We start from the raw sequence: 14,655 nt of genomic DNA, 5'->3' as shown, positions 1-14,655 counted from the left end.
CCTTCCCTGGGAGGTCCTCCTCTGCTCCCCAAGGAGGGAAGGAAGATCTGCTTCTTGTTTCTGGAAATAGCTTGAAAAGAAGGCCTAGGTCACAAACTGAAAAAAAAATTTAAAAGTAGAAAAACTCCGCCTGTCTTTTCCTTATTCCCCCCCCCACCCCACCCAGGCGGAGGGGCGGAGGGGAGTGACGGGGCAGCTTTGCTGGGCATCTGACATCCAGACAGGGTCAGCCCACCACCACGGAAGACTATCTGAATTCTTAAGAGTTCTAAGCAGATCACATGATTTTTAGCAGACATAGCAAGAACCAGGAAAATGAAATTAGAAGTCACACTTGTTACAGTTCCTGGATGTTGTGGGTGTGCAGTGTTTACAGGTTGTCCAAATCACTGATGCTACCAGCCCCTGAGAGCTGCTCCAGGCAGTGGCAGATGCTGTTCAGGCTCAGAGGGGCCTGGATGAACTGCAGAAAGAATCTGGATGGAGGAAGAAATGACTTACTGGGGACAAGTGCAAAGGGCTATATGGAGGCAGGAATAACCAGCTCCACAAGTGCAGGACCAGCTCACTCAGTAGCTGTTCCATAGACACGTGGAGTAGGGAGATGTTTAGGTACAATTTATCTCAATTTCTCTATGGTGCTGTTAAACAAAAAAAAAAAAAAAAAAAAAAAAAAGGAAAAAAAAAGTTAAAAGGACATAGAGCCTGGAAGCAGTATTCCTATTGCCTTCTCTGCAGCAAGACTGTGCAAGGAATACTGTGTCCAGTTTTGGGTGTTGTATTTCAAGAAGGTTGAGGGAGTTACAGCTCTGGGGCCTGAGTGTGCTGCCTGAGCAGTTTTGATCCTGTCTCCAGTCCTGTGTCAGGCTCTGCCTCCTGTTTTTCCTGAAAAAGGGGAGCCTGACCAGCCACCTCACTTTGGAGCTCTGTGCAGGCAGCACCAGCCCCGCTCGCTTTGGAGGGATACAGTGGGACTGTGGCTGGGTGCTGAGCACATCCTCAGCCCCATTCCAAGTCTTGTGCTTGCTGCATCCAAAAAACAGAGACAAAAAGGTCAGGACTATGGTAAGAGTGAACAAGTGGTGCTTGTTTGAACAAAAGCATTAACGGCTGTATATTTGGTTATATTCTTAGCATGTATAAAGTACTGCAGCAGTTTCCCACATCCAGGGAGGAGAGGGAAGATAAAATGAGTTAAATATGTGGCAAGTAAGGCTTTGTTTAAATATTAGGGGGAAGCTGGTAGTAGGGCTAATGTTCTGCCGCCCGGATTTGGGATACAATTCATCTGTCACTGTGGGTAGTTAGAAGCCTCAGGTTACTTTTGGCAATTAAAGTTTTGCCTAAAATTAAGACCCAAATTATCCAACTATGGTGCATATGTGCATAGCTCTATGCCCCCACTAACAGCTGCTTTCTCTTCCATGATGCAGTTGAAGAAGGTGATTGAACTTGACATACACAGGTGGAAATGTTTGAACCTATTTAGCTTGAGGAGGTTATAAAAATGCAGGCTCTTAAACTTTACCAATGTGAGTAGAATTGCTGTGCTTTGTTTCATTTAACTAGAAATCATGAGTCTTAAAACACCTGAAACAGTTAAGATGGGCTTCTGTGTTGTATGCACAGTTTGGTAGAGCCAGGAACAAGAGAGGAGCTTGAGCTGTAAGAATAACCTCTTTTTTTTCCTCCAGACTTAGAAATAATTAGGATGTAATTTTGAGCTTCATTGCCCACACTTAATTCTGTGATAGACTTGACTTAAGATGTCCAATCTGAATGTTTTAACTTTCAACTGTTACCTGAGATCAGATTTCCAGTTATGAAGTAAAATAACTTTCTTCTTCTTGCAGATGCATAAAAACTGAATTCTCTTGAATTTTTATCTATACTAATTGCTTTATCTTATAGACCTAAGTAGAAAACTGTTTTGTTTCCAGGAAAGAGCAGTTTATGATACAAACCAAGCTTTCTGTGCAAGTCCTGGAGACACTGAGGTTAGAAGCGTTTTCACATTTATGGTGTCAGAAAACGAAATATAACTCAAAGCTACTTCTCTTCCTGTGTGTGGCTTGAGCACTGAGCATATCTTGGTGTATCAGTCAGCTCTTGTAGTCTCTTGTGCTGAATCTCCTTTTAATGTTAGAAAAACAAACATCTTTGCTTTTTGCTGCTAACAAAACCAGAGACCTGGCAAAAGCTGTTGTAACACTGGAGCTCTTTGTTGAGCGCATTTGCTTTCAGCTGTTTTGGGGTGCTCCTCTGAACATCCGTCAGTGGTGTCGGTGCCCAAAGGAAGGAAAGGGGGTGGAGAACAACCCCCAGTTTTCTTTAGGGAGCGATAATTAAATAGTAAGACTGCTTCTCATCTTTTATAAGTAGTTTACTTCCTGGTGTCTCTGATGGCTTCTGAAGAGGTAAGGACATCATTTTACTCTATTCTGTATGACATAGCACAGGGGGATGCATTTTTATTTACTGACATGATTTTTTTCAAATTGGAAAAGGTTTAATGGAAAAACCACACCTGCAACTTAATTGTTTGTGTTGGGTTTAGTTATTTGGTTTTATTTTTACTCTGAATTCTGGGATGGATGTTATTAATATCACAGACTTAATTTTGGTAAAGCATTATCAAAGAACTTAATAATTTTCACATGCATGTGTAGGGATGTGAAAGCTAAACTGTTGCAGCCAGGTAGTACAAAATAACACTTGTAAATTTCTTAACTAAGAATTAATTTATATGATTGGTCTCAGCAGAAGAGAAAATAGCCACAAATTGCAGTTGCTTTTGAGACTGGTTTTACTCTGAACCTTCTTAATCTGTTCCTCGCTACTGATGTGTCGCAGCCATCTTCTGGGTTAATGGATAAAGTAATCCAATTATCTCAAGTAAATTAAGACTGTCACTTTAGAAGATCTGTTAATTTATAATTATTTGACGTTGGTTTGCTGATGCTTAAGGATCTGAAAGGAGATCAATAATACATTACTTGTAAAATTGCTTTGAGGAAAAGCTTGCTAAGCCAGTCATTTTTAATTTTAAAAGCTTAGAAAAGAAGCTGTTTTTGCAAACTTAATCTAGTGTAAGGTAGGCTTTTTGCTTGACCTTCAGTAACAGAACTACGTACTATTTTATCCTGATAGGAAAAAACCATGTTTTTTTGAGTTTGTACTCTATGCATGCATGAATCTATCTCCTAAGGTATAGCCACATTTGTCATTCCTTCTCCCTTACAATAGCTTTGGGATTTCTTATGATATTTTCAAGAAGTTACTGATCCATCTGCAAGATGCCTGACCCTGCATTAGTTTAAATACAAAATGTAATGATAAATATATAACTTAAGAAATGCTTGAACAGAATATTTTTATGAACATTGTGCTGAAAAGGAAGAAGTGTTGTGATATTTACTGAAGAGGTTGCTGCTACTTTTGGTTTAATGTAGAAGATGCTCAGCTTTGAGGTTAGCTGACTGTGTAAAAGAGCTAGCTAGCTGGATTCAATGGGTGAACATGAAAGAAGGGCATCTCTGAAGGTTTGAGGTTTTCTTCCTGTCAAACAGGGTCATTGCTGAAAACACTTCTTTATTACTGCCAAAAATCTACTCTAGTGCAGACAGCTTTGGTGTAAGAGAAAAGTTATTATTTCACAATGGTAGAGAACTTTTCAGTCCAATTTGAACACATCTGTGAAATAATTACAAGTTCAAGTTTGTTGTGGGGCCAAGGATTATCTCTCATTTTGAGGGTTGTAATACTTTTATAATACTTTATTTCATCATTCAGCTAGATTTTTAAAAAGAATTTGAAGAAGACATCAGATAGCAACTCTTTCTGTGCTTGCTTAACTGCAGGTTAAGCAGGTTGCTCTTTGTAACTGTTTTACTGTGGCAGGTTCTTAATAGCTCCATAAGACATTAATGTATTTTCTATAAGATTACCAGAGCAAAGTTTTATTGGATCCATGTAGTATTGACTGTCATGCACTTGTTAGCTTTTACTGATGCTTCAGTGGGATTTTCTGATGGTGTTCTAGATATGCCCAAAATCTTAGGAGTTTATGGCAAATGTAGCTTACCCTGTAATGGATGTTTTGATGTCCTGTGTAGGGCAGAAACACCAGAGTTTGTACTGACTTCTCTTTAGATTATGTAGACTTAAATTGAGTTGATGGTTTAAAACATGCTCATCAATCCCAGGAGGTATTCATAAGGTAAAAGATGAAAGCAAGTGAAGGATGCAGGGGTCTTTGAAAATGACATATATTGTGCAAAAAAAAAAAAAAATTGCTCAGGCTTTTTATGTTTCAAATGAGTAATTTCCTGTGAAATTGCAGTTGGTAAGGAAATAAAACATGATTATGCCTATCTCTGTCTCATTTGTTTCCACAGGAAACTATTTTTTTTTCTTGAACACAAGCTTCTGTGAAATTTTGGTGTCTGTTGAAGGGTTTTCATGAAAAAATCCCCATAGACAAATGGAATGCAACCTGTTTATGTATACATGCATTATCACCCTCTGCTTTTTCTGGTGGAAAATTAAGTAACTTAATAGGGGCAAGCTGCACATAAAGTAATACCCTGCACTGACAAAAATGCATTGTCACTATATATCTGAAGTTTTAGTGGGTTATTTTGGTGGTTTAGCTGTTTGTTTTAAATTTAAAACTTAGTATTTGCAAATAATGATCCAGCAATGCAGATGGTTGGTCAGATTCTCAGCTGAGGTCCATCAGTGAAGCATCAGTAACTGCTTTGGGAAAGCTTTGCCCTTCTGTTCCAGTGTCTACACCTGCCTAGAGCCTGACCATGTGTATCTGCTTCAGATTAAGTCTGAAACACTTAAACCAGTTTTCACACACCTTTAATATAGGTGTACCATAAGTGAAATTATCTTGCATTTCTAGTAATATGCACTAAAGGTTAGACAGTAATATCAAAAATTAATGTGGGCTGTAAACTGGTTTAGGTTGAATAATCATCTTCTTTGTCGACTTTGCTGCAAAGTATGTTAAAATTACTTTATATTTTAGTGGAGTTTTGCAAAAGTGAAGGTCACAGAATATATCCAAACTACAGTTGTGATTCTGTTTCAATGTTATACTTTCATATATTTGTACTTTATCAGTTTGGGACCAAAATCATTAGTGCACTGAGCTGGAAATAGTATATATCTTAACTTTTTATGGTCTCTGTATATTAGCAAAGAGACTAGCATTATTTGGTATTAAACTTTATCTAGACTTAACAGACACAGGTAATTGATGGAAGTGACTTAGAAGTCTTTTTTCTTCTTTGTCTGTGATGTCTTTTCAACAAAATGAGATTATAAAGGGACATTTTTTCTCAAAAATTTTGTCTCAAGCAGTATGACAGTCATGGGACCTGTAGGCCTGTATTCAAAACTAACTTAAGCTTTTTTTAATTGGTTGTTCTTTGTTGACTGTACAAAAAAATGTGAAGGTATGTGCCTGAGTGCTACAGACAATATGGTGAGCCTCTCTGAAGAACAGGACTGTCTTAAAACTTCTCCTGTGTCTGAATTACTGCATGAAAGGTTTGAGTGTAACAAAATGTGTCCTTCACATTATTCGAAATGTCTTGAAGAGGTGAGAAGGGATAATGTTTGGGTTTTTTTTTTCCTTAGACACAGAAATCCCAAATCCACAAGACTAAATAAAGAAACTGAAACCACTTCTGCCGCTCCTTTACACCATCTCTTGACAAATTGTCCCTGCATCTGGTGCCAGTTCAAGCCCTGTCAGGAAGCTCTCATCTCTTTTGGAACAGCTTTTAGTGGAAAAAAGAAAAGGAAGTTAAAGGACATATGAAAAGTCAAGACTGCTATGACTTTGATAACTGTTCATACTCCTTGGGTAGCAGAGGCACTTAAATGGTGATGTGTGCAAAGATGGACAAAGTTATTTTTCTTTTCAGGGGTATGACACAGTGAAACTCATCAAGTAAGAGCACAGGCATTTGGGAAACACCCAGACCAGCACTCTGGATGTAGTGGAAGCCATAGGACAGGAGTCTACGAAACAAGTGAAATAGTGAAATTTGGCAAAAATGGCCTGTGAATTTAATCTGAACTTTCTTAAGGAATTAGAACGAGAGGCTGTTCTGGAAGTCCTATACCGTGACCAGATGGTGAGAAAAACAGAGGAGGAAAGAATAAGGTACTGCTGTTCCCCTGTTCATGTTTTCTGGTTTTTTTTTTTTTTTTTTTTTTTTTTGTTTTTTTTTTTTTTTTTAAAGTTTCCTTCTGAATTACTCTTCTTCCACTTTGTTGTCCTAAATGTACTCCTCTTATAACTTCTTGTTGGCTAATGCCTTTGTATTCTCTGGGAAGTCTAAGATTATCCAGAAACTTTTGTTTTTGCCATTCTATTGACTTTACACTAAAGATCAGCAAATCCTGTTCACTGAATAGTGTACTTGGTGAACTTTACTTCCAGCTTTCATAGAAAGTTCAGTTGCTGGCTGCATTTTTTCTGTGAAGGCTTTATGGCATTCTCACCATGTTCCTATGTATGCATATGTATAGTCTTGGTAAGATGGAACATGTTCAGATTTTTGACTGGCTTTTTAGCTTACATTGTGCCAAGACTGGAGTGAAGAATCAGTGGATTACCTGCTCATTGTGCTAAATCTAACACTGTTCCTCCTCACAAACAATAGGCAGCAAGCACACCGCTCTGCCTTGCAGGTTGTTACTTGTGTCAATAGGTGTCATTGCTTAGGAAAGGATTTGATTTACTAATTTCACCCTCTGTTAGTATCTCAGCTGGGGAGAATAAATGACAATTCTCCAGCACTTTATTTGCTTTATATCTTGGCTAGGACCAGGATTTCCCAATACCTTGTATCCTGCTTTGTGCTACTGCATCCCCCTGTAAAACTAGGTATTGGAGTGGGTAAGATATAAATTTATTAGTCCCTTAAATGTGGAAATTTAAACTTTGTTTACAATACTAAAACCATAGTAGTTACATGAAGGGCTATATAGAAAGCCTGAATTGGTTAGAAAATCCCTTTTAACTGCTGATGTTACTATCAATTAAAAACATAGATCTTGATTATTGGTACATGCCATGGAAGCAAAGTTAATGACAAGGATAGGTTTTGATATTTTGGGCTGTGTGCTGTTTTGGTTTGGTTTTTTATCTTTCAGATTATTAATTTGTTATTATTATTTTTTTTACTCAGTAGAATATTTAATTCTTGGATAAATATGATTTTAAAAAAAAGTCAAATGGAAGGGAGCACCATTTAGTCTCAGTTTTTGTAAGTGAATGCGTAATCGCTTTCATACAATGATTTCAGTATGGAAAGCGTGCCTGAAATGAACAATACCCCATTTATACTAAACTATTTCTCTGTTAGTATGCTCAGTTCTGGTCACGCACACAGTTGCGCTGCAGAAATGCTGTGTGTGCACCTTTTCAAACAGTGCTCAACAGAGGTCACACTTGAGGGCATATCTCCCACTAGAAATGGTATTGCACAACCAGAGTATTATCAACTTGTGCTTTACATGAGGATTTTGTCCTCTATATTTTTTTTCCCCCTTTTTACCTGTGAAATTAGGAAAATGAAACTGCAGCTGCAGCAACTTCGGTGGAAGGGAGCAAAAAATGCAAGGTGCGAGTACCAGGAGAGATCTTGCGCTCGCTGTCAGAAGTCGCTGGGGCTGTTGATGAACAGAGGCACCGTGTGCAATGGATGCAGTCATCGGGTGTGCTCGGAATGCCGTGTCTGCCTGAACCCCTGCCTTTGGAAATGCACCATTTGTTATGCTCATGGGTAAGGAATTTTGACTTGGGGTAAAGCCACTGATGTAATGAAAATGCTGGCTGAGATCCTGGTAGTGATTGAATGGATGGAAATTTCATGTTCTTCTTCACATGGCTGATATTTCCCTTCCTGTGTTTAGCAAAATGGATCCTCAGGCTAGGCCAGAGGTTCTGTAAGTATGACAAAGATGATCATAGCAAAGCATAGAAACAGTTGTGAATTTCTGAGCCACAGAGAGAGCTCCTTCCCCTACTCAATATTGAACCAGTGCATCCTCACAACCTGCTGAAGGTGCTGTGCTTTGGTGTGCTATAGCCAATTTCTTGACAATTTCCTCATCATTATTTTCTGCCTCTTACCACCAGAGTGGGAAATCTGATTAACAAATAATTTGAAGTCATGCTTTATAAAATTTTAAAGGGCAAAACCAATTAATAGTATTACTAGAATTTGTTGAAGTATGCTCAAGCATACAATTTGTTTACTTTGAATTAATTGATTTTTTTTCTTTTACTACATCACATTTTTGTATTTCAGGATGCAGGAAACAATCTTTCTTTTACTGTACTGGTACATTTTTTTAATATCAAAATATTACTTCATAGTCCATTACTTCATACTCCATTCTATTAATTGCAATCTTTCTAAGCAAAATGGTTTAGATATATTTCTACATTAGATGAAAAATAATACGTAGGTTAAGAATGATAGTTTGGGAAATTATTCAGAAGCTCTGCTGGATGATAAATATCCCTGTAGAAAGGATGAGGATTTGGATGAAAATTTACTTTACGCCAACACAAGGTGAATCCACCACACCCTCTGCAGGTGCCAAAATGAGATTAAAATAGAGGGAAATATAAGGCAAAGTATTGGTCTCAAGTCAAACAAATTTGTACTAGTTTGAAGTAATTTTTTATAGTTTGGAAGAGAGTTGTAAACTATTGCTAACAAGATATTCTCTGAATCTTCAGTTTATTTAGCAACTAATATGCAAAATAGGTAGTTCAGCTATATTTATACTTGATACAAAATAGTTACTAGATTTTGGTGTATGTGTTTTGCTATGTTTCAAACTATATGCACTAAACTGAAAATTCAAAAGTTAATTTTCTGGATCCTTGTCTAGATAACCCTCCTCACTTCCTCTTGTTTTAAATTGGTTTCCAGTTATTTGGTGGTCACTGTGGAAATCCCCTATAGAGAGTTTTTGGTTGTTAAGCTGCTTTGTGTAGTGCTGCATACCCTTAATTATTTAATTAGCTTGTCCAGGTATTTAATGGTAAAACCAAGAAAATGTTATTTAGATTAATTAAAAGACCTTTTTACTTTTCCTTCAGGAAATTACCTTTTTTTTTTTTATCTTGCTAATACAGATGGATATGCCAGCTGTCATTGAATTTCTCTTTATAGTGAAGAGAGAGTACATTTGGTCTTTAGTCATGATGTAAAATCAATTAAATTCAGTCAGACTTCTTCCATTGCCTTTAGTGAACTTTACATCAAAGCTTCAAATCTCAAAAAGGGGTTGGGAGTGCAGCAAAGTGGTAAATGGTACTCAGCTCCTTTTGTTTTCCCTGGCGAGGGGAAAGTAGGATGGCTAAAAAAGGTAAGAGCTGATTTCCAAGTCCCAAGTAACTGTAACTTTGGGTCTTGTTTATCACTAGAGTAATTTTTTCCTGACCCAAACAGCAGCAGTAGCACTATGGAGGTTCTCCCCTAGACACTGGAGTCATGTTTGTAAGGAATGTGCTTAAACACCTCAGTGAAAGGGCATGCAGGATAGGCAAACTTTGTATTTCTTACAAAATAAGAAATCTTGAAAACCTTGTGAACTGAAAAATTTTGTATCTTTCACCTGGAAGAGGCATATTTTATGTGAATGGAGTTGGTATAGCATGTTGGGGTTTTTTTAAAGGACTCCTCTATTCTAGGAGTCTAGAAAGATGTTTGTTTTGGAGGAGTTTGGTTTATTTTACCTGACAAAGGGACTTTATTAGCATTGTTTTCATATTTTGGTCATATCTTAATACATTCTTTATCAAAAAAAAGAAAAAGGTATTTTCAGATCTATTTTCGTTTTGTGTGTGATCTAACTATCATAGAATAGTTTGGGTTGGAAAGAACTTTAAAGATCGTCTGGGTTCCACCCACCCTGCCATGGGCAGGGACACTTTTCACTAGACCAGGTTGCTCAGAGCCCCATCCAGCCTGGCCTTGAACACCTCCAAGGAAGGCGTGTCCAGAACTTCTATGAGTAGATTCAGTTATCACATGGATCTGTGGAGAACTGGAGATTAAACTCTGGAAGATAACCAGGGGGTGGTGGGAATAGTATAAAGGGAGGCCTGGGGTTGAATGAAAATCAAGGCACTACTAATGTAAAGTTCTTGAAGACAGAGATTTCAGACATTTATTAGTTAATAGATCACCAGCCAAAATGTGTAAGTATCCTGTCTCAGTTACTTAAACCTAATTTTCAGGCTCGTCTTTGTTCAGTTATGCACAAGGATCTATGGTTAGGTATGAAAATTAATTGTACAATCTACATGGGTGCTGATTTTTTTTTTTAATAGTCTGCATTGCTACTTATGAAGATATCATTAAAATGCCTAAAAGGCTTTAAAATCAAGTGACAGAACCAAAAGCATCCTACCTATAGTTTGTTTTGACACAGAATAAGGTGAAGTGTGAAATGGCAGACCCAGTGGTTTTGTTGCCTTGCCCATTTGTGGGTATCACTTTGGCTCTTGTATTTAGAGATCTTGCTTTCTTAAGAAGGTAAGCCCTACATGGAATTTACTGTTTGTATGCTGTTGCCAGTGTCAAGCAATTTTGGCAGAGGGAGTAGTAATACAGAGATTAATTTTGTAAAAGGAAAATCAACAACTGGCTAGAGAAAAGGTTTAGCAGTGCCTGCACAGAGGAAATTTTTGCAGTGAGACTTCATCTCATAGTAAGCATCACAAAATTGACAAGGAAGGGAGATATTATATATGCCCTAAAAATTAGTAAGACATTTAGACGAGAATTTGGAACCTGAAGGATACAGAGAATCCTATCCTCAGTTAAATTTTTTTTGTCTCTTTAATAATGGGTGAGTTTAAATTGCAGGCTTCAGGAAGAGTAAGATTTGCTGAAAATCTGATAATGACTGAGCTATTTAATCTGATATAATCTTGTACTTGCTAATCATTACTTTTCTGTTCCCGGTGCCTTTGTAAGACATTGATGTAACTGATGGTAGCTTCCAGAAAATGGAGAGGTGGGCCATGAAGTCCCTGTGCTGCCAGGGCTGTGGAGCTCAGTGCTCCCTGGTAGCCATCCCAAGTTCTGCTTGGAACCATGTCCTCTACCGTGGACATTCCTCACTTCTCAGACGAGGCTGCAGCTGTAAGCAGCCAGCTCCCCACTCAGCACAAGCGCCTGGGCTGCTTTGCAACTTGGTTGTGCAGACTGGAGTGTGCCCAGGACTCTCCTGCCTTCAGAGCTATGGCCAGAGCCATGTGCATCACTTTCCATGGCCAGTCCTACACTGCAAAAAGGAAAACAAGCTATCAACTCCCCGCCCCCCCCCCCCCCCCCCCACCAAACAAATGTCCCCAAAGGATTCCTCCCCACCATGTTTTTTTTCAGATGTGTGGCAAAACCAGTCAATAGACTGAATAGTCATGAAATCTTAGTTTTACGGTAGGATTAATAAAGGATGTTGGATTGTTACATGGTAACCGAACATTTGAAGAAATGCACTTGCAAACATTTTGATTTGAATCTCTTATGATTGTTTTCCAGAGATGTGAAAGTGAAGGCTGGTGAATGGTTCTTTGAGGAACGAGCAAAGAAATATCCAGGTGAAGGTAATCACTGGAACAGATCATAAACTGCTATGTAATGTGTAGTTCTCATCTAACTGAAACACTGAATGTAGTCTGACACTGTATCCAATGTTTCTTCCCTGCAGTCTGTCTGTCTATGCAGTAAATAAAACATGAATGCAATTCAGCAGAGTGCATTTAAAAGTATAACTTATTTTGTTGCAGTAATAAAAATAAGAATATTTCTGGCCATATAAATTTGAATTAATGAGCATGTAAGACTTCTAAGAAATACAATGATGTGAAATTAATATAGAAATGTTGTATGTACAGGAAGAAAATTATCTTGCATTCATCATTTGTCGAAGTTTAAACTTCAGTTGTTTTCACTGAGGAAGTTGTAAAGTTTAAAGAAATGATAGAATGGAATAAAACCCCCCATGTATAGCTATAAATCAGCAGAGAGCTAAACACTGTTTCGTTACCTTCAGCCAGCTGGCTGTGCCATTGTCTTGTGCTGGGTCTTCTCAGTGCCACTAAAAATACAAAACTCTAAGAAAAATTAGAGTATGTGAATGGATACATTCACATATGGGAAATGTGTTTTGCCAGCAAAGGAGCTGTTTGTGTTTGTTTTCACCTACCATAACTATCAAGGTGGAGAAGATTTGTTTCCTCTTTCCCTTGAAGTGCCACTTCAGATAGGCATCTACTTAATTTTGTGCCTGACTGTCGTTAAATGATACAGTTTCACTTCAGTATCTGCATCTATGTTTAAGAGTAGTTGGTAAAAAGGAAAGAACTAGGCCTTAAATCTCTGTTGGGAAACTTGAATAGGAAGAATTTTATAAAAGGGGGAGCATAATCAGGCAAATTTTGCGTAGTAGATATTCGTGAAAGGGAGCAGGCAGCATATTAAGAAACTAAACTAAAGTTCCTGTTAAAAGAATTTTGAAAGATTTCACTAAAGTCCATTCTAGCTAACACAATTTCTAATTTTAAAGAGTTAGTTGACTGATCTTTTTAAAGCACAGTTTCATCCAATAACCATTATAATAATAATTTCCCCTCATTCTTTTCAACAAGTATGAAGCTGGTAGTTTTACCAATCTCTCTATTATTGGAAAATGTTGTTCTCGAATATTGACTCTCATAGTGCAAGTTACTGGTTGTTCCTTTTTTCCAGCAAAATAAATCAGTTCTCACTTTGAATTATGAAGGCTTTGTGGGTTCTTGAAGCATTTTGCTCAGTTAGTCTAGTGGTAATGCTGATGAAGTCACAAAGATCTAAGGATATACAGAAGATAAACTTACAGGCAGAAAAGGAATTTAAAAAGTGACAAATTTTGAAACACAGCAGCCTTTATGCAATCTTCAATCCTGGAGGGACAGTGCCCTCTTTTGGTTTGAAAATATAACATAACTGAAGTAATCACTAGAACATAAGTTGAATTGAAAAAAATATTTTACAGTGAAGTTTTCTCATGTTGCATAGTAAAAAAAAAATTGTTATGCTTTTTATTAATTTTTTTGTATCTTCTCCCTAAAGAATGAGATAATATTTTCATTACAGTGGTAGATTACTTTTCATGACCAATCAGTTTAAAATCAAAGATAGCAAATGTTATTTAACAATAAGGGAGAATTCTGGAGTTCTGATTGGAAATTCTAACATCCATGAGCTGATTATTTCTACCACTGCTAAGGTCTATTACTTTCATATAAGTAATGTTATAATTAATGACATCTTCAGCAAAACATAGATCACATGCTGCTTACTGTATCAGGAATTACTAGTGATTAAAATCACTCCAGATAATTTCAGTTCACCATTTGTTATATTTATGATCTCTCAGGAACAAATAACAGTTTTATGAGCCTTCATTGTTCATGCCTGATGGAGCTCTTGCTTCTTGGTGTCTTCACATCATGTGGCTGCTCAGCTGAGGAATGTGCCATGGTTGCCGTTTCCCTGCAGGGATGCTCTTAGCAAAGTCTCTCATTTATGTTTGTGAGCTAGTCAAGCATTTTCATCACTGCTCAGGTCTCTATTAGGAAAAGTGAAACAAATTTTCATGAGGGCAAGAGTTGACCACATGCCTGCCCTTGTAGACGTTTTCAAGCTTCCCTTACTGTTTGAGTTTTGTGGCTGAAGTGTGCTTTAGGGCCCATGCACTGCCTGCCTCCTGGGCCCTGGGAGGCTGACAGCACTTAGCAACCTGTAGGAATGAGCATGTTGGCATCTCTGTGTGATTGTCCTTAGCTTTTGTGAAGAGTTCATCTGAATGTGTCGCCTGCAACAGGGGAGGGTGAAATCATGGAATGGTTTGAGATGCAGGGGAAACTTGTGTGTTGTTTGGCATGTGTGCTGATACATTAGTTGGGAATTCATTCCTGACTTGCACGTGCATGAGCTTCTGTAAGCACAGACTACTTCCTGAAAGGCACTGATTTTAAGAAGTGTTATACAGGCATAAGTAACTGATGTTGCTACTAAATGATCTCTGTTTTTTTCTTTCCCTCTTTCATAGGCAGGCATGAAACAGTTGGTGCAAAGCTCTTGGAATCTTACCAGAATCTGAGGTAAGACTTATGAAAGGACAAACAGTCCTGGGACACTGCAAATTTGTATGGGTGATATATTTTATGTTGTAAACCAACTAGTAGTTTGTATTCCTTTATTATGAAAAAGAATCAATACTTTTGGAGTTTAAATGATAAAAGCATAGAAAAATTTTCACTTTTAGCTGTCAGCAATCCACAGAATAGGTGTCACATACAACAGAGAGTAAGTACCATGTTTGGAGTAATAGTATCTTACTTGAAATGAAGGGATGTGCTTTATCTTTATCTACTTATATTTTTTGCATAACTATTTATACAATTATCTGTTAAATTTGCAAAATACTTTTAAGTTATTGTAAATGAAAGTAATTTACTAGGTGTCATAACAGCATCATTATTTGTTCAATGGGAGATATTGCTGATATGATGGTTTTACAATAGGTAGTAGACAAGAAGTTGGACATTTTCACTTA

The 14,655-nt window shown here is 37.5% G+C and overlaps 1 protein-coding gene across 1 annotated transcript in view; it reads left to right on the top strand.

Moving 5' to 3' along the window:
- Nucleotides 1-2,355: 2,355 nt before the first annotated feature.
- The window catches only part of SYTL3 (synaptotagmin like 3), a 33,769-nt gene continuing 21,469 nt past the window's right edge, over nt 2,356-14,655 (top strand). The window contains exons 1-5 of the mRNA XM_053937948.1: nt 2,356-2,417; nt 5,943-6,184; nt 7,596-7,811; nt 11,595-11,659; nt 14,149-14,200. Coding sequence (XP_053793923.1) covers nt 6,075-6,184; nt 7,596-7,811; nt 11,595-11,659; nt 14,149-14,200 — 443 coding nt within the window. The 5' untranslated portion in view covers nt 2,356-2,417; nt 5,943-6,074. The remainder of the gene's footprint in view (nt 2,418-5,942; nt 6,185-7,595; nt 7,812-11,594; nt 11,660-14,148; nt 14,201-14,655) is intronic.

This window comes from Vidua chalybeata, chromosome 3 (assembly GCF_026979565.1).
Source record: "Vidua chalybeata isolate OUT-0048 chromosome 3, bVidCha1 merged haplotype, whole genome shotgun sequence".
In the NCBI taxonomy this organism is placed as follows: Eukaryota; Metazoa; Chordata; class Aves; order Passeriformes; family Viduidae; genus Vidua; species Vidua chalybeata.
The sequence above is the reverse complement of the archived record's forward strand: the minus strand, read 5'-3'. Positions and strand labels throughout refer to the sequence as shown.